Genomic DNA, 19,184 nt, shown 5'->3' on the forward strand with positions numbered 1-19,184 from the left:
TCTGTTTCAGAGATGCCGGTTCCGGTAAAGCCCCCAAGGACTCTCGGGCTCTCCCCTCCCTTCCTCCCCCTGTACTTCATTATTTACCACACACCAGGATCTCCCAGGCTTTCCTCAAGCCACTGGGACCTTTACTCAGAGTTATCAACCCCCCCTCGAGGGCTCGAAACTGAGGAGTGAGAGGCCTGAAAAGAGGGAGAGGAAAAAACATTCCTCTGCCTCTCGGCTCGTCCGGTCCCATCCTGGATGCCGGCGGCTTTTCCAGTTGCGTGTCCTCTGCTGGCTCACGTGGAGCGTGTCATTTCACAGGGATTTGTCACCGCTGGTCCCCCTGGGGGGGGGGTCCCTCAGTCTCTCGGTGTCTCTGTTGGATTGCTCCCTGCCTGGGAGAGAGAGCCCCTCCCCGTCACACCAGGGAGAACTCGGCCTGGAAGCTGGAGCAGCGGCGAGTCTTTGGCGAGCACTTGGTCAGCATGGAGATCTGGGTGCTGAAGTTGGTGCCGTTGCTGCCCAAGGAAGGGTGGTGGTACTTCATGTCCGAGCCCAGGAACCTCTCCAGGTGCCACCTCCGCCACTTCCTTTTGAGCTCAGCTTGGACCTGGGCGTTGGAGAGACGGGAAAATCACTCTCTGCGGCTCTGATTTCGTTGCGTGAGCAGCCGTGGGTGACCCACCCACCCACCCACCCACGAATTATTTTATAAAGGTCACTAAACTCAGCCTGGCCTGGATTTTTAGCCACATAGAAGAGAGGGAACACCCCAGACATCAGAAATCCCTGAGCTCCAGCAGAAAGGTGAGCACAGGGAATTTCTTATTCACGCAGCGAAGGTGGCAGAATATTTAACTCCAGCTTCAACATGCTCTACACTTTGTGAGTAATTAATTAATCTTAATAATTGAGATTTTTTTTTTTTCCACTGCCCTGTTTTTGGTCCAAATAGAGATGATTTCACTACAGCTTGTTTGTAAAGCTGTGCGCTTTTGATGGAAGCTACTTGTTGCCGCTTGGGGAGTTCACAGAAATGATCTGGTTTACACTGTCCTGACTCAAATCCTGAACAAGTCTGGCCACTGTCCCTGGCCCCTCCTCCAGCCTTCCAGCCCAAATTTTTAGGTAACTATGAATTAGATATAACAGCCACGTCTGAGAGGCTCTGGGCTGAGCAAGCACAGGAACAGCACACTACCAGCATGAGAATCCCCGGACTAGGAGGGTGGGAAAGGCAAGCTCAGTGCCTGCAAGGTAGAAACATGTTTACCTGGCACTGCCCTGGGCCTAACAAGTCACATCAATGCCTCTGTTGGCTTTGGTTCACCAGTGAGTTTGTGTGGCACTGCCCTGTCCCAGGTAGGATTACTGGGAAAGGTCTCTGCTGGAGCTGGGCTCTCTGCCTGATGGACACATGGCAGGGAGAAAATTGGGATTCTGGACGCTGTTCCTCTCCCTGGGAAGCTGCAGCACAAACCCAGCTCACAGCTGCTGCTTTCCTGCCCTTGCTCTGTTTATGGGGCTGGAAGGGCATCAGATGACAGCAGCTCTGAGCCTGTTATCTGCTCACATCTGCTTGGGAACCTTTGCAACGCGGGCTTAATCAGCTGAACTTCTTATGGGCGGGTGGAGGACGACACAAAAATATCACTGCACTAATGAGCTCCATCCCAGCAGTGGGCCTGGCCCTGTGGAGGATTCACTGAGGCACTTAGCAGGGCTTAGATGGGATTTATCCTTCCCTGCTGAAGGTGGGCCTTTAGGATCAGGGTTTGGGGAAGGTTCTGCTGATGCTGTCTCGTGACTAAAGGGTGGACTAGGCAGCAATGCACACAAAAGCCCTGCCACGTTTATTAATTATGCTGAAAACTGTCAGGGAAACTGGCTGAACTGTTTTTTCTGGAGTGAGAGATCTGCCTTGGGTGCTTCTCACCGGCGTGGTGACATCGGGAATGGGACACTCAGTCCATTTAGCTGGCAAACATGAGCCAAACAACACTGCTGCTCTTACCTCTCCGTTGAGAAAACAGTACAGAACGGCCACCACGAATCCCTGGGGAAGAGGAGAGAACAGGCTTTTAGCACTGAATACAATGATCTCAAAGGAAGGATCATGGAATCGTGGAATTGTGAAGGCTGGAAAAGACCTCTAAGATCATCAAGTCCAACACTGCCATCGTCACCACTAACCCATGTCCCCAAGTGCCACATCTTGATGGTCTTTGAGCACTTCCACGTGCCAGATGTGAATCGGTGACGTTACAGAGAGGGATATTAACTCGTTCACCACTGAATAAAACTTGCCACTGGCACGTGCAGGGGACATGGGGACAGCCAGACCCTACTCCCAGGCTGTGAGGACGTGGCTGGAACTGATAATGGACAGAAGCAATGGGAGGAAACACTTAAATCAGGGCTTTTTGTGCAGCCTCGGGGTCAAGTTTAGTGGCCCAACACTGACTGAAGTGTGTGGGAAGGTCTGAGAACCAAACTTCAGCAGGACTAACGTGGAGGACAGCCCCATCCATCATCCATCCTCGTGGGGAGACTGTCTCCTACACCACTGAACTGGGATCCTGCCCGAGCAGCAGCCACAGGCAGCACTTGACTGGTGAATAGACGAGAAAGTTCATTCAAGCCAAGTGGTTGAAGGCAGACCAGGCTCCTGTTGATGGGCAGAAAGACACTCCCATCAAAGGTGATTTAACTCACCTTATGCTGTGGAATCGTAGAATGGTTTGGGTTGGAAGAGACCTTAAAAGTCATCTAGTTCCAAACCCCATGAGATGGACAGGGACAACTTTCCACTAGACCAGGGTGCTCCAAGTCCCCTCCAACCAATTATATTGCCATATAATATGTCAACATTAGATAAACTGACCTGTGATGCTCACTTTTTTTTTTCCCCTTAAGCACATAAACCCCCAGGGTGACTAAATGTACAGATGTCCATTTTCTTTTCAGGTGCCTGAAACGAGGAGGGAGAATCTCCTCCTGGAATTCCAGTTTATCTCCCATCCTGGCCATGCTGGAGTGAGGAGCTTTGTCCCCAAAGGTACAAGAGCTGCACTGGGCACGACCAGGAAAGAGCAGCTCACTTTTGCTTATTGTCATCACAATTCTCCCTCCTGCCAGACCTGGTGGCTGAGTGGTGGCCCCAAAGGGGTGGCTTACCTGGAAGGACCCAACCACGAGCTCAAAGACCAGCTTCACTTCTGCTTTGAAATTGTCAGGGAAGAAAGCAAACATGATGTAGTGAATGCCAAAGAGGGGGATCAGCAGCAGCGTGGACTTGGCCAGCCTCCTGTTGGAAAGACAAACATGAGACAGGAAGGGGAGAGGGAAGAGGAGCTGAAGGGGAAGAGGATGAGAAATCCTACAGCCCTGAGCCTTGTGAAACCTTGGACATCGAATGTGCTGCAGGACCTACTTGCTGATTGCCTGGATTGTGGTGATGGAGCCTGGATCTACATGTGAAGTGACTTTGTTTGTCCTCAGGACGCTCCCCCCGAGGTCCTGGGAACACCCAGCCTTGAGCAAGGGAGCACCAGGAGGTTGCCCTCACCCCAGGGGGGTGGAGTGTCTGGGGTACAGCAAAACAGGGGGGGTGGAGATGCCACTCCCAGCTCAACCTCACCAGGATCCCTCTGCCCACCTGGGCTGGGATGCAGTGACAGGTGGGGATGGATGCTGAGATGGGGACAAGCACCATGTGGCACTTCAGACTAAGCAGGGACCGTGCTGGGAGCATTTCCTGCTCGTTAACAGCTCTCAGATAATTACATCCACAGCTCCAGCGAAGGCAGAGCAATCAGCTCTACATTATTTCTCCTTGTTCCTCAGACTGCAGGCAGCTGGTGATTTCAGATGTGGCGACACCATAAAATGTGACATCTTTATTCCTAGCAGCTCCACTGGAGGTATTTCTTCCTCCCTTCTCCCTTCTTCCCCTCCCACCAGAGATCTTTTTTTTTTTTCCTCATCTCTACCAGCTAAATCATCATCTAGCACTGTCTTTGTTTGCTTGGGAGATTGCTGAAAATTACAGCTTCTGGGAGAGAAATGGTATGTTTAGCTGGGAATAATGACAGGCTATTGCACAATGAATGTCTCCAAAGGAGGGGGATGAGCAGTATTAGTGCTTGATGGTATCAGCCTGGGTAATCAGAGGCCTAATTAGGAGGAGATGATAATTTATTAAATCTAATCATTATTAAAAAATAGCTGACCGAAATAAAATGAAATCAGGAGTCTAAGGGTGCTTGTGGGGGTTTTGGCTCCCTTGGTCACCCGCATCCCGTGGCGCCTCCATCTCTCTCAGAGGTTCCTGGAGGAAACGAAGCTAAGGAGAGGATGCTGGAAATACTTGTCCTTCCACCTGCAAACCCTTCACCTCCAAAGCCTCATCAGGCTCACTCCTCTCAGACCATCTTCATTTATTTGCCATCTGCAGCAGCCCCCGTGGGAGGGTTAATGTGCCAGCTTTGTGCAGATGATGCCCGTCCCTGCAGCTCCCAGCAGACCTTTCCAGCTTTCCCTGGGCCTGGCCCAAAGACAGCTCGGCACTAGGGCTGGTTTTGGAGGCCGTGGCTCCCCAGGGAATACCTGCTGGGTGCAACTCATCCCAGGCAACATCAGTGCCCGTAGGGAGCTGAGGGGACTTCACAGGAATTTGCCTTTCCCTCATCCCTCCCCAGCAGGCACATCCCTGCTCACGGTGAGTAGATCCAAAATCTGAGTTCTCCTGGAGGTTCTTGCTCTGCCAGGGCACTGCCACTGCCTTTGGTGACCATCAGTGTCCCAAGTTCCTCACTCTCAGCAGCAGCTCTGGCCAGGATGATCAAGCTCTAATGCCCCCAGCTCCAAATATAGGAGAAAGCAACTCATTTTCTAAGCAGATCACAGCTCAGTGAATATTTCTGTCGGATTTTTCTCCTCTCTCTCCAACCTCTGAGGAACAGTTAGCCTGGAGGAGATGATGAGACCCTACCTTTGTGTACCATATTGATAGAGATGCTGTTTTCAACCTCCAGAGGATCAGATAAATTGATCTTTGCAGACAACATTGGGGCCTCAGTTACAACATTTCCCCTTCTGGATGCACTGAGGCAACGAAAAGGACATAAATGCCAAAACTTGAGGCCCTTCCCCTAATTTGCACAACCCCCCAGGCCAATCTCTTCCTTCTCCAGACACTGAGGGACGTTTCAGATCTCAGTTTGGCACCAGGGCAAGGGCTCTGTGGTCCAGCACTGTCACATTTAAAAGATTCCCCCCCCAAACACTGCAAAGAGGAAAATCATCCTCCCCACTCAGGGTGTAATTTCTCCCAGGAAGATAAAGCCTGGATGTGCAGGAGGCAGAACTTCCAGCTGGTTAAATCTTCCTGCTGGAAGCCATGGATTCACAAAAAACTCACAAATCTCATTCCCAGAACGTCTTAGACCCTCCCTCTCTGACAGATATACATGCTGACAGGTAATTTGGGGAAAACACGTGTCCATCAGCCTGCATGGAACCTACTCCTCTCCTTGGCAGTGGGCATTGGGACATTTTAGTCATGCTCCTTGAAATTATCATGGAAAAGCTACCCAGAAAACTTTGATGACAACACTGATCTACGAGCACGTAGAGAATGGGAAGAGGTGAACTTTACTCAAGTTTCCTGTTGTAGAAAACAAAATCTCTTTGCCTGAAATTTTGCTGTCCCACTACTGCACGTGCCTCTGCCACTTCCAGAAAACTGCTTTGGGAGTCTTGTTTTCACAGTTTCCGATACCTGAAAGCCCAGTTCCCTGTCTGGAGCTTTAATAAGAGAGTCAGCAGTGCACCTGAACTTCCAGCCTGCAGCTACACTGAAATTCCTTGGAATTTGAACAATGCTGTCAACATGTCAGCGTGCTTTTAGAAGATAAACAATATAAAACAAACAACAGAAGGGGGGAGAATGCAAATGGGATATCCAGGATGCTGTTAGTTCAAAATAGATTTATATCAGGCTTGGCAGGAGGAACCCAAACAGAATCACACTGGATGAGCTTGAAGGCCCCTTCCAACCTAAACCACTCTGGGATTCTGTGGTTCTGTGAAGTGAGCAACTGATGTCATTCCCTGATGGAACTGAGGTGGGGAAGGGAGGTGAGGGGCTGCAGATGGGAAGCTCAGCTGTACTTCAGCAGCACCTCCTGTTGGGCAGGTGGGTGAGGGGAAGACTCTGCTTTACTGCTGTGCCACGTTTGTTTACGAGGCAAAAGGAGCTTTCCCGGGAAAATTTCACTGCCCCCTTCACTGGAAAATGTGCCCTGAACCCAAAAGCTCCAGGATGCTGCTCAGAACATATTTCAATATGCTGATTTAATCTCCACACCTGGCCAGAGCCGTCACAATCCCGGGGTGCAAAGGTGCAACATCCGAATTGGAAGTACAAAAAAATAGGGGGATAAAAGGCCCAGGGTTGGTAATATTGGACTGCTGAGATGACAAAAACAGAGGTAATTGGCTTTGGCTGCTGCAGGGAGAAGTTAAGGTCAAACTCTGGCCTTTTCTTTCATAAATCAGAGAATCTCTCGAGGCAGATGAAATGAATAATTTACCATCACTAGTGACAGGCTCAGTGTCATGGCTGGGCAGCGTTTAAGGAGCAGGCTGTTATTGTTTTCCATCTTGCAGAAAGCTGAACTGAGCTCAGGTTCTTCAGGGTACCCAAAAGTGCAGATTTATGAGCAGTGACTGTGTAGAAACAGGACCTTTCTCATTTTGGTTCTCTTCAAGGAAACGTTTAATAAATATCCAAGATAGTTGAAAAGCCGAGCCAGGACAGTGGCAAGAGTCAAAAATAAGCTGGTCTGAACTTTTGTCTTGTTTGCACTGAAGCCAGAACAAGTCCATGGAGATGGATTTTTTTTTTTTCACTCTTATAATTCTACAACTAACACCAGCCTAGGCCACTGAGACAGATTTTGATCTCACTGGCATGTTGTTCATGATAAAAATCCCCGTTAAGGTCAACTTTATATCCCTGGAATAAAAGCATTAAGTCAAGCCAATCTTCTGAGACAGTTATCCTTCTCAACACTGAAGAGAAGTGCATTGAAATAATCCAATCTAGTTCAGAGGTCTGCTTTGGGATAAGAAAAATCTGCCACAGATTCTACTGAATGGACTAATTTTCTAGACCTCTCCTTCTTTGAAAAAGGGACCTGAGAGTCATGAGAAAAAAAAAAAAAAGCCCATACACTGAGTACAGCAACTCTTTGTTGTCCCTCAGGGTTCCTCTGCCTTCAGAATCCACTAAATATTAAAGATGCAAAGAAAGAACTTTTTCTGCCTCATGATCATTATTGTTGCTCTCACTTCATCACTAATCCCAGGAGAAGGCCTTCTCACCTGCCTCAAACTGACATTAAACCAGTCCAGCTGTTTTAGAAAATGCTCCGTTTCCTGCTTTCTGATCAGCTTTAATCAATTAACAATTAATTGATTCTGATCAGTGCAGGCAGACACAATAGTGAACCACAGTGAATCGTGATGCAATAATGAACTAACAGTGAAACAGGTTTCCCAAAAAAAACAGAGGACATGGTAGAAGGAGCCCAGGACTTACGAATATTGGCTGGTTTCGTTGTGCCCGACGTCCGGGGAATGCAACTTCTGCACCAAGATGCGGATGATGCAGATGAAGAGGATGAAGTTCACCTGCCAGGATGGGAGGAAAGGGAACACAGACAGAGAGAGAGAGAGAGAGGCAAAACATTAGTTATGTTTCCCTGGTGAGCAGAGCCCATCATCAGAGGGGAATTCCTTCCACTGCCACGTTTTTGCCACGGAACAAGCTGTGGTTAAGCAGCCACGAGCAGGGCGCCCAAAGTAAACGGACACAGGATGGCATCTTGGGCCTGACATCAGCCTGCTTGGGACTTCGTGTCATACATCCCAAGTATGATGATGTCAAGCCCATAGAGCACAGCTAGGCACGACGTCCTGGCCGGCGCCGGGCTGGGGAAAGAGCCTTGGGAATGAGCCGAGCGACGGATGTCAAAGGCCTCGGGAGACGCCGACATGGGGACCGGCTGCCGAGCACGTCAGAGACCGAGCCAAGGAGACCAAAACAAAACACAGAGCAGTACCCACCCCACTCTACTCAATGCTCTGGGCCATATTTCCCACCCTGGGAGAGGGTGGAGAACTTGCACAGCATGGGAGAGACCTTGTGGATACAGCGGGAAACGTCCCCCCCGCTAGGACGTTGGACTGGGAGCTGACCCCGGGATTTTTGAGGGTCCTTCTCACTCAAAGTGCTCCACCAACACACTCAAGCAATGTTAACCTCCCTTTATTAGCCAGGTGTAGAGCCAGGAATGGGATTTTCCCAATGGAATGTAGTAGATGGCATGGACTGAATGCAACTCTGTTTGCATTTGTGAGGTCTCATCCATCAAATCATCCTGTTATTCACGCAACTCAGAAAACAGAAAAGCAGTGATAAATTTCTGGGGACTTAGTTTAGTTTTAGTTTGGCCACAGCCCCTTTCTTTATCCTTTCATGGTTAGTGAATGCACAAATGACTCTGATTTTCAGAGGCTCAGCAGCTGGAAAGGGATTGTGTTAACCAGCCAATCTGATTAACCAGACTGTAACATTTCCCCCAGCAATTCCTGCATTCATCTCAACAATAAGGTGAATAAAATAGACTGAAGCACATCTCTCAATTAGACACTCACTGTTTTTACAAAGGCTATGAGTAATTGGAAATTAACAGTATTTCTTGGATGCATGGCTTAATCACTTTTTATCTATCCTGAGCCATTTATCTTTGTTTTCTGCTGGTATTTATTTGCTCGTGGAAATGCTTTGTGTCTGACTTGGTGGCAAGTAAAATTTATGAGTTCAAAACATCGTTATCTAGATCAATTACCCTAATGAGCACTGATGGCTGCAGCACTGAAGGTAAGAATGGAGCATTAAATGCTGGCTTGGAGGGTTCAAGAGCAACCATGGGCAGTGGTTAATAAGGTGGAGTGGGAAACACAACCTTAGCATTCCATGGTAGCACATATGGATGTCAGGATGCTGGAGAAGTATTTTAATTTATTTTTCAGCCTAATCAGAGGTACTTGATATGTTCCCAGTGTATAATACCTTGTATATAAGATATATGTTATGTATCTTAAATATCTTGTATATCTTGGATATGCACTTCTTCCTTACATGGAGCCTTACACTTGATTCCCACGGATATGGAGCAAATCTTGCATTAGTCCCAGGAGAAACCTGCTGTTCATCAGCTGGTGGTTATCATGCCTTTCCTCTGGGACAGATTTATGGGATATCTGCAGCAGAAGAATCAGGAACTGCTGGGTAAACTTTTTGTTTGGCAAGGAGGAAATGATTTACTGGCCAAAAGCAAATACGAACTCACTGATCCAAAGAGAATAATAGGGTGTATTTTTTGACTGAAGGCTTATCTCAGGAAAGGGAAAGTACTATCTATAGCTCGCTGTGATGACATAAATATTTTGAGATGTGTCATCCAAGTACTGTATTTCTTTTCAGCGAGGTAAACAGAGTAAAATGTCATTATTCAAATCGTTGCAGTTTTGAATCCCTGCACGACAAATGCTACAGAAAAAAAATAAAATAAATCTTCTTGTAAAGGTCATGATGCACGTGGAATAAGAAGAATAAATGTTCTAAGGAAAGATTGTTGCTTTTTTTTTTTTTTTTCTGTATTCCCTTCACACATTTTTGCCTTCGTTTAAGAAAACTCAGAGCTCAGTTTAACTCATTTGATTTTAAGGCTTGGCCCGATACCTGACAGAGGAAACACATAATGCTCAGCAAGGATGGGAGGACTGAGCTCCTCAGAAGCGTCCTGGTTTCTGTGGTCAGAATTGATCACCTCCAGAGAGTTAAAATCAGACACTTCTGCTGATTTTTCTGGAAATCAGCCCAGCCTCTTGAGAACTGGCTTTAAAAACACACAGCTGGGATCCAGCTCTGCCCTGGGGGCTATAAAAAGAGGCAAATGCCCCCCAGGGGAATTCATCAAACCCCTTTTTTTATCGAGAAATTTATGGTGGGACTCATCTCTCATCTCATTTCACTTCTTGGTGTTGACATCGGCAACTGGAGGAGTCATCCTGGTCAGCTCAGAGAAAACCAAACCCCTCTCATCAGGTTGAATTCACACCCCCACTGATTCATGAGGCAAAATGAGCTTTTCCTGGAGCTCCAACCACGTTCCCTCAACCTCCTCTGGCTGCACAGCCAGAGTGCCCAGGGCAAGCAGGAGATGGAGGGGTCAGAGCCCACATCAAATGGGCCCCACCTCGGTGGCCCAGTCACTCAAACCATTCCATGGTCAATGCTAAAGGTAAAAGTGTTTGTCTGGAGAGTTTTTCCCTCGTCCTAAGACAGATGTGCAAGGTGCAGTGGGATTTAACCTGCCAGTGCATCTTCCACAGGCATTTACAGAAGACTTCTCAACACCCCTTCAACCTCCTCCCACCACCACTAGGGACTAAAGGTGGCTTTGCAGCCAGCGGAATGTGCTGATACTTTACCAAAATAGACACCAAAATAGGAGTTTTAATGATCCACCAGAATGGGGATTCCACTATTTCCTCCCAGCACCTAAAAAAAAAAAAAAAAAAAAAAGAAACAAAACCAGACTTAAAACTTGAAGCACAGCGAGGAAGCAAGATATGTAACCTCTCAGGTTTCCCTAAAATCTAAGGATATCTAGGCTGGATTTTTAGGACTAATCCTTGTGTGCACAAACTGGGAATGGCCAAAGACTTGTTTTGCAGAGGCTCTGAGCACTGGCAGGCACCAGTTGCCCCAGACACAATCCTGAGAGCCCTTTTTTTTGGAAATGGGATAGGCTGGAAGATGTTCTGCAGGGTGAAAATGGGAGAGGATGGTGATCTGAATTTCTTCTACACTGAGCTCTGCTCCAAGGAAATGCTGCCAAACCCACAGATCCATCAGGTCTCCAGTGCTCTCCACCATCCTAATGGTGCCAGTTGCTCTCTGAAGATGCTCCACCATCCTCCAGGATGGTGGAGCATCTTAAGAGAGCAACTGGCACCACCAGAAACAAACCCAACCACGTCCTTCCAAAAAAGATAACAGCCAGTGGCGGGATCAGTGCCACTAAATCCACCTGCATCTGAGCTGTGGATCCGCTCAGAAAAGTCCACTGGGTCCAGGATGGGATTTATTTCATCCCCAAGTTGTGTCTGCACACAGCTCCACTCACCTGGAACTGTATTTTAAAGCCAACAAGGAAAGGGCAGGAGGGGAATGATGTGGAAATGACTAATATTGCTCGGGACACATTTATCTGCAGACCTGGGTCGGGCGGTGGAAGGCGCATTTTTAGGAAAGCATTCCCGGGAATTGGGCTGCCTTCATAGATCAGTGGAGCCTCCTGGAGACGATTCCACCTGGATTCAGCTCTTCTAATTCAGAATTTTGACAGTGCAGGCAACAGCAGATAAGCAGAGGCGTTTTTTGGGGCACAGTTCTGAGACCTATTTTAGGCAGCAGCTCTAGAATGAATAAAGATTGCACTCCATGGACTCCACTGACTCAATCTCCACTAACTCTAAAAGGAGATGAAACAAATTTCTCACACACAGATGCTGACAGTCAGGTGCCTTCTGCCCTCTCATTCAGAGTTAAAGTGGCCCTAATTATGTCTAGTGCACTCCATTTTTAAAATAAATTCAGACGGTCTGAATGGAGGTCATTTTAATTTGGAGTTAAAATGTTTGAACGGAGGCTTAATGTTGTTTAACTGATCTGACATAATGAGTTTATTTCATCTGGATTAACTTCCTGTAATTTCTCTCTGTAGGTAACTCTGGTATGGAAAGAATAATCTATGTTAGGTATTAGCATATCCTGTAAATTCACCTTGTTTTGCTTGGCACAAAAATGCAGAGCTTTAAAGCCTCCAGAAAATGCAAATAAGGCTGTATTTTTATTAAGAATTGCTGGAGCTGAGTGAGAATGTACAGCAAGAAGCAATGGCACCCAGAATGGTTAAATCCCCCTGTCTCTATCTCATTGTGGAGGCTGTTTATTAACAGAGGAAATAAGGTCAGTTTTATGCAGGGAGAGTGAAAGCACAAAGGAAGTGAGTGGCCCTCAGGAAATGTGTGAGCATGACTATAAATCAAAAATGCAATGAGAAATCCTTCCCCAACCGAAAAAAGGGCAAATCAGGACACACTTGGAGAGGGAGAAAATGGAATTAGCTGTGGGATGCAAATGCAAGAAGTGAGGGCATGCACAGTGAGGGCAGAACAAGCACCCGATTCTGTAACTCTCTGGAGTGTTTTCCCCTAAAAACCTTTCCAATTACTGTAGCTCTTGACTGCTTGAATAAAAGCAAGGAGGAGGATTGCAGAATCAAATCCATTTTGCTTTCATATATCCTTGGATAACTCTGCTATCTGCCTCGTTTTCTTGGCTGTATCCTACCTGCTTCTTATCTAAAATATCAAAGGCTGCTGCAAGGTTAAAGAGGATGAAGAACAGATCCTAAAATCTGCTTGGGAAAAGAAAAGAAAAAAAAAAAAAAAGAGGTTTTAGACTTTTCTGTGGGAGAGGTAAAAGGTGTGTTTATTGAGCATCTGCTTCATGTTTTTGCAGGATGCAAAAGCTCTGCTCCGAGCAGTGAAAATTTCTGGTAGGGCTCACTCGACTTCAGCATCAAACTGACATCTACAACTGGGCCAAATGAAAACATCAGGGGGCTGCTCACAGATTCCCTGCAAATACCCTGACCAAGGGATGGGGAAGCAAAGAGGGTGGGTGACTGGTCTAAGCTGACATAAAATGTGTGTCTTCAGGGAGACCTTGGAGCATTTCTTGGTTCGTGGTGGCAGGGGAGACCCTCTGCTCTGCTCTGCTCTGCTCTGACTGCTGGGATGGTGGCTTCCTAAAGCTGCAGGGCTTTCCTGGGAGAGGAAGGGAGGAAGAATCATAAAGGAAAGAGAACCGAGTCCACAGGCTTACCCAACATCAAAGAAGTAAATCCTGACAATGGTCCAAGCAGTGATGAACACAGAGGGGGCACCTGGCAAGAGAAAAGAGGTGGTGTTACTGTCAGAAATCATTCTCAGTGTCCTCAGGGCTCTTGTCCCTCTCTCTCTCTCTCCATCTCTCCTGAGGTGAGGGAGGGACTGAGGTGATGCCTTCCCTCAGGACTGGGCAAATGCCCCACCTCTTTAATGCCCACAGGCCAAACAAACAACCTGTTGCCTTCCTCTCCCATCGACCCTGTAAGATGAGTTTCCTGTAACTGCTCCCCAGCACTTAAAATTCCTGTCGCAGCAATGCCTAAAAAAAGGACTTCAGATGGTGAACTGCAAGGAACAGGGATCCCTTCAGGCATTTCCAGTGTGGACACCTGTATCCAAGGCAGCCACCACAAGCTCTCTGTAGCATCAACGAGGAGAAATATGACACTCAGGTCACTGAGCCACTTCAGATGTTTGCTCCAGGACAAGAAATCTGAAATATCCCTTGACTGTTTTTCCCTGGATTTCCACTGACCACAGAGGGTTCCTGCAGTGACAAGTTCACATGCCAGATGAACCTGCCTCAGCTCCTCACTCCATGATCTTCTGCAGGACTGAGGTGCTCTTGCTCCATCAGAGTGCTCCCTCTTTTCCCTGTCTCTTGTCTTGGACTAGATTTAGGTTGGAAATACTTCAGGAAGGACGTGTCACTTTGCTCTGTGTCACTCACAGCTTGTGTGGGGTTTATTACCAGCGATTTCCGGGTGCAATGGCAATAAAACCACTAAGAAATGTAATTAGTGCATCCAAATTATTAATTCATGCATAATCCATTTCAGGCCCATCACTGATGCTCTTGCAAATGATGGATGACTAAAAGACCAAAAGATCCCTCAAGCCATTCCCTGGAGTTGCCCTTCTTCACTCAAGCAACCTCAGAACACATTATGAGTGAAATAAGCTATCTCTGATTTAAAATCATTACTTTTATTCATTTCTCTTTAAAACCTGCAGCTCCAAGGTGCCGAAATAAAGGATATCCACGCACAAGGCAGGTTTAAAGAGGGTCTGACCTGATTATCTGCCTCTAAATCAAGGCATGCCAACGTCATCCCTTCTTGTGCTTCCAGCCCAGAGAGCTGTCCCTCTTTTTTGTGGTGTGAACCCAAGCATAACTCCTGTCACTTCCAATGGAAGTTACTCCATGGCTGATTGATCAAATCCTGGGTCCAGATGTGTCCCTGGATGTGACACGATTTTATTTAATCTTTTCGAGGTTCTTCCCAACTCTTGTTATTCCTCAATTTTAGCTACTGAGAGCATTCAGTAGAAAACTATTTGCTTACTTAAACATAAATCTTCAATTAAATGGAATTAAAGGCAAAAAAAACCCCTCTGAGTTCTTTCTGGAGAAAGAAAAGAAGCTGATCTGGTAGGATTAGTTTGCACAGGTTAACAATTCAGCTGTGAGTTGCTTTGTGAAGAGCTTAATTCTGTCTTCCTTGGCATTTTCTCATTGTATTTTATTCCATTCCGTTTCACAGAATTCTTTTATTTCTTTGTTTTATTTTGTTTTACTTTATTTTTATTTTATTTTATTTTATTTTATTTTATTTCATTTTATTTCATTTTATTTTATTTTAATGTGTTCAAGACCGGATTTTTGCATTAAAGCTGGAAAAATCCCAAATGCAAGAAGCAGAGGGTTATCAGCACTGGCACTCAGGTGATGGGAATCCCAGGATAGCTGTCTGGCCTGAATTCAGTAAAACCCCTCTGGACATCACTTGATCTTGCTCCTGGCTGCAGGAAATCCTTGGCAGCAAGGTAGCACATATGGGATCCTGGAATGGTTTGGGTTGGAAGGGACCCTAAAGCTCATCCAGCTCCAACCCCCTAACCCAGGATGCTCCAAGCCTCGTCCAGCCTGGCCTTGGACACTTCCAGGGATCCAGGGGCAGCCACAGCTTCTCTGGGCAACCTGTGCCAGGGCCTGCCCACCTTCACAAGGAAGGATTTCTTCCTAATATCTCATCTAAATATACTCTATTTCAGTTTGAAGCCATAACCCCTTGTCCTGTCCCTCCATGCCTTGTCCCCAGTCCCTCTCCAGCTCTCCTGGAGCCCCTTTAGGCCCTGCAAGGGGCTCTAAGGTTTCCCTGGAGCCTTCTCTTCTCCAGGTGAATTCCCAGCTCTCCCAGCCTGGTTCCAGCTCTCAGAGCACCTTCTTGGCCTCCTCTGGACTTGCTCCAGCAGCTCCATCTCCTCCTCATGTTGGGGGCCTCAGAGCTGGAGGCAGCTCTGCAATTGGGGGCTCACCAGAGCAGAACAGCACGTTCACAGATCGTGAACCTGCTGGTCACGATCCTTTCGACGCATCCCAGGACATCCCAGTTTTCTGGGCAGTCAGGGCACATCCACCAGCTCCTTGTCCAGCCTCTCACCCACCAGCGACCCCAAGTCCTTCTCAGGACTGTCCACCACACCTCTGCCCCACCTGAGCCCCCGGGTTTGTGGATTAAAAACTCCGCTCAGGGCAGACGCGTACCCCAGCCGATCAGGATGTACCACCAGAAGTACTTCCTCTCCGAGAAGAAGGAGATGACCAGCAGGGTGTGAAGGTACAGCCCCTCCACCAGCAGCCAGAAGAAGTTGGCCATGACACAGTACTGGAAGAAAACCATCATGGCTTTGCAGCCTACCTGGAAGAGAAGAAGAAAGGAAGAGTGGTGAACTGCAGCACGTTCCCGGAGCAGTGACACCAAATTACCACTCACACCTTGCTCTGTGTGTGTGTCTTTGGGATTGCTTTGGGCAGAACCTGAAGTTCCTTTTGGAATGAGTTCCGTGGTGAAAAGCCAAAAGCCCTCCAAAGCTTTTTTGGGGTGGACATGGTTGACACATGTTAATCTCTGCGTGGAGAGTGCGGAATCCTTGGGAGCCAGCTCAGGTCTGGGTGCTGTTTGATGGACCTGGGAATGCACTCAGGCTTGGAAACCCTGCTGACAAATGGATGGGCCACGGTCCCAAACAGCTCAGTGTTGTTCTCTGGAAGTTTTGGATGCACATCTGTGGGAAGCTGGTTTGGAGTGGATGCCAGAAGAGCCTTCTAAAAAGGCACAGCCTCGAGCTGGGATCAACTCAGTCAGCTTGGTCACGGCCCCAAACCTGCCAGAGTTGCAGAAGTGGTTTTACAACACTCTCAGGCACCTGGTGTGAGTTTTGGGGTGTCCTGTGCAGGGCCAGGAGTTGTGGAGTCCATGATTCTTGGGGGTCCCTTCCAACTCAGGATATTCTCTGATTTTGTGATCTTGAGGAATGACATCATGGGCTGGGTCATCATGGTCCCCTCATCATCCTCAGTGGGGCTGCCTGCTACTGTTACCTGGCTCCTTAAACCCAAAGAAATGATCCCCAGGATAAAAAAAAAAAACAAACACCAAACAAAACCCAAACCCAAAATGCCAACAACAAAACCTCCCCCAAAAAAGACAAATCAAAAAATAAGTCCAGTTTTAATCACTCCGTGGCCTGGTATGAGATAGGAGTTTGAAGAAAGCCAAGTTGCAAAAAAATGCTCCTCAGTTAAGAAAAGTTAGGAAAAGTTAGGAAAAGTTAGGAAAAGAAGGACAGGGAGATTTATATATATATATATATATATATATTTAAAGTAGAGGATAAACACACACAAGCATGAACACATTTGATTGCACTAGAAAGGGAGAGATTGGAAGAGGGAAGGTGCATTGTTTTTCTTCAGGAAATGAATAATTAAACACAGCAACTTGCCATGTGGAGACTTCACTGCAGCCCAGGGGAGTGGGAAGAGTTCCCTCACAAAAGAACTAAATAAAAAGGGAAATTTCTGACACTTAGGGGCCAAACCTACTGTGAAAAAAACACCTGAAGGCAGAAATCAGCTGCCCTAAGGAGCATTCCAGAGCTGGTTATTGCCCCAGCATGTGAAGAATCCAGGTCTTTTCAGCTGCAGCCTTACAGGAGGTCACCAGTTGCATCACTGAGATGCTGACTCAGCAGAAGCCCTGTTGCCTTCAGCGAGCCTGCTGGGATAACAACCTGCAGGAGAACCTGAGTCTGCTGGGATAACAATCTTCAGGAGAACCTGACTGCCAGAACTTACTGTTTAGTGGCTCTTCCCTGGTGCTCTGCACGTGCAAGATGTTGAATTTAGAGCAATAATTGACTTGTACCAGTGACAATCTCCCACTTCCCCCTCTCCTGCTTGAAAGCAGCTGCTGTGAAACACACTGGTGAAAAAGGCATGTGTGGAAAGTGTCTTCTTGGTGCCACCAGTTGCCACTCCAAATCACCTGTCGGTGTGTGACACTGGGGACATCACAAGGAACTGCAGGACTTCACAGGACAAGGAAAAGGTGCTCACAAATAGTGATTTCTACCCAGCACAGACTCTCAGGAAGGGATTTGCAGCCTGACTTCACTGTCCAGAGAGGGAGGTGTGCTGAACTCAGCCTAAATCCATCACCTCTTCTCCCATTATTGGCAACCTTTTGCTTCTGTGGTTTTCTCTGGCCCTACTTTCTCCCCTGAAATGGTGGTGGATTGTTACAGACCTGAGGTGGGTCATGGCCAGCAGCTGGACTTGCTGATATCAGAGGTCTTTCCAGTGTTAATTATTCCATGGTTTTATTCTTCTATCCCCATGGGCAGCATTTGGGTTTTGGCATCTTCTTCTCTGAGGGACCTGCAGCAGATCAACCCTTTGCTCCTTGCTGAGGGATGTTTGCCTGTTTGAGCAGCTGCTACCACCCCTGGAATTTTGGGGTTTACCTGGAGAAAAGCTATTTTTGTGGACCATTTTGAGCACATCTTGCAGCAGGGGGATGTTCTGCAGAGCTGGACCTGGAACAGAGCTGGAGGCACTGTCCTATCTTTAAAATTAAATAATGATATTTTTTTTTTGCTGCCTGGCTTTGCCACTATTGCCTGAAGTGGGTGAAATTAAACCACACCAGATATTTCTATGAGAGATGCACTTGCCCTGTTGAATCCTCTTTGACATCCAACTCAGAGACACATTTGGAAAACAGCCCTTCCTGGCTTTTGAGAGACCTTATTACAGGCAGCCCATGGTAATGGGTCTCTGCCTGCCTGATTGATTAGATTCAGCCTCAGAGAGGCTGTTGTAGTGCTGGCAAATAAAATCCATGTTTATGTAAGATGTTTTACCCTTTAGATGACAGACACTGGGCAGAGATGAGCCATTACAGCTCACTGAAGGGCTTTTTTTTTTCATGAAGAGCAGAACTCATGATGTGTCGGTATTGAAAGACTAACACAGACTATTTTTGGAACAGACATTTTCAGCAGGAATAGCTGCATTACTTTGCTGCTTTTTCCTACCCTCTCCCTTCCACTGTCTCATTTACAACAGCTTATTTCCCTGTTTTTGCTTCAGGGACCTTGCCCTGCTCATGTCCACGTGGGATGTGGCACAAGATGGTTTTCCTTGGCTTTGTGGATGGCACATCCACCCAAGTGGCTTCCCTCTTCTTCCCCTCTTTGGAACTGTATTAGACATGGGCCTTTTTCTTTCCTTTTCCTTTTTCCTGTTCTCTTTTCCTTTTCTTTCTATTTTTTTCTTTTTCCTTTTCTTTTTCTCTTTCTTTTTCATTTTCTTTTCCTTGTTTCTTTTTTCCCCTTTTTTCCTTTTTCTTTTCTCTTTTTCTTCTTTCTTTTCTTTTTTTTCTCTTTTTATTTTTTCTTTTTCTTTTTTTTCTTTCTTTTTCCTTTCCCTTTTCCTTCTTTCCCTTTCCCCATTTTCCCTTTCTCTTTTCCCATTTTCCCTTTCCCTTTCCTTTAGTTACATCTCCAAGAGGAGTGTCCAAAATGGACCTACAGTTGTGGAGATGCAGGTTTGGGTTTGTCCCGTGCTGGAAAACCTTAATTTCAGCATCTGCAAAGCAGGCACTGCCTGCCCAGCGCTCCCCAATCCTCCAGGGGTGTGTCAGCAATAGGATCAGGAGTGGGATCGATAAACAGCTTGTAAATGAGTCTCTCTGAGCAGGCTGGGGCAAGATGAGCTCTTGCTGGGGGCAGGAGCGGCTGAGTCACTCAGCAGCCCTTCCTTCCCACAGGTCGTGTCTTCTGGGCAGCATAAAAGAAAATATGGATAAATCTAT

At 47.0% G+C, this 19,184-nt stretch overlaps 1 protein-coding gene across 2 annotated transcripts in view; it reads right to left on the reverse strand.

The window, feature by feature from the left end:
* Positions 1-6: 6 nt before the first annotated feature.
* VIPR1 (vasoactive intestinal peptide receptor 1) overlaps positions 7-19,184 on the reverse strand; it is a 67,015-nt gene continuing 47,837 nt past the window's right edge. For both annotated transcript variants that reach the window (XM_027908737.1, XM_027908736.1), the window contains 7 exons: positions 15,572-15,725; positions 13,019-13,079; positions 10,555-10,624; positions 7,595-7,686; positions 3,166-3,295; positions 2,003-2,044; positions 7-598 (listed from right to left, as the gene is read on the reverse strand). In XM_027908737.1, the coding sequence (XP_027764538.1) occupies positions 407-598; positions 2,003-2,044; positions 3,166-3,295; positions 7,595-7,686; positions 10,555-10,624; positions 13,019-13,079; positions 15,572-15,725 (741 nt within the window). In that variant the 3' untranslated portion in view covers positions 7-406. The remainder of the gene's footprint in view (positions 599-2,002; positions 2,045-3,165; positions 3,296-7,594; positions 7,687-10,554; positions 10,625-13,018; positions 13,080-15,571; positions 15,726-19,184) is intronic.

This window comes from Empidonax traillii, unplaced genomic scaffold (assembly GCF_003031625.1).
Source record: "Empidonax traillii isolate 1590-97213 ecotype Southwest subspecies unplaced genomic scaffold, ASM303162v1 scaffold1825:size107166, whole genome shotgun sequence".
Taxonomy (NCBI): Eukaryota; Metazoa; Chordata; class Aves; order Passeriformes; family Tyrannidae; genus Empidonax; species Empidonax traillii.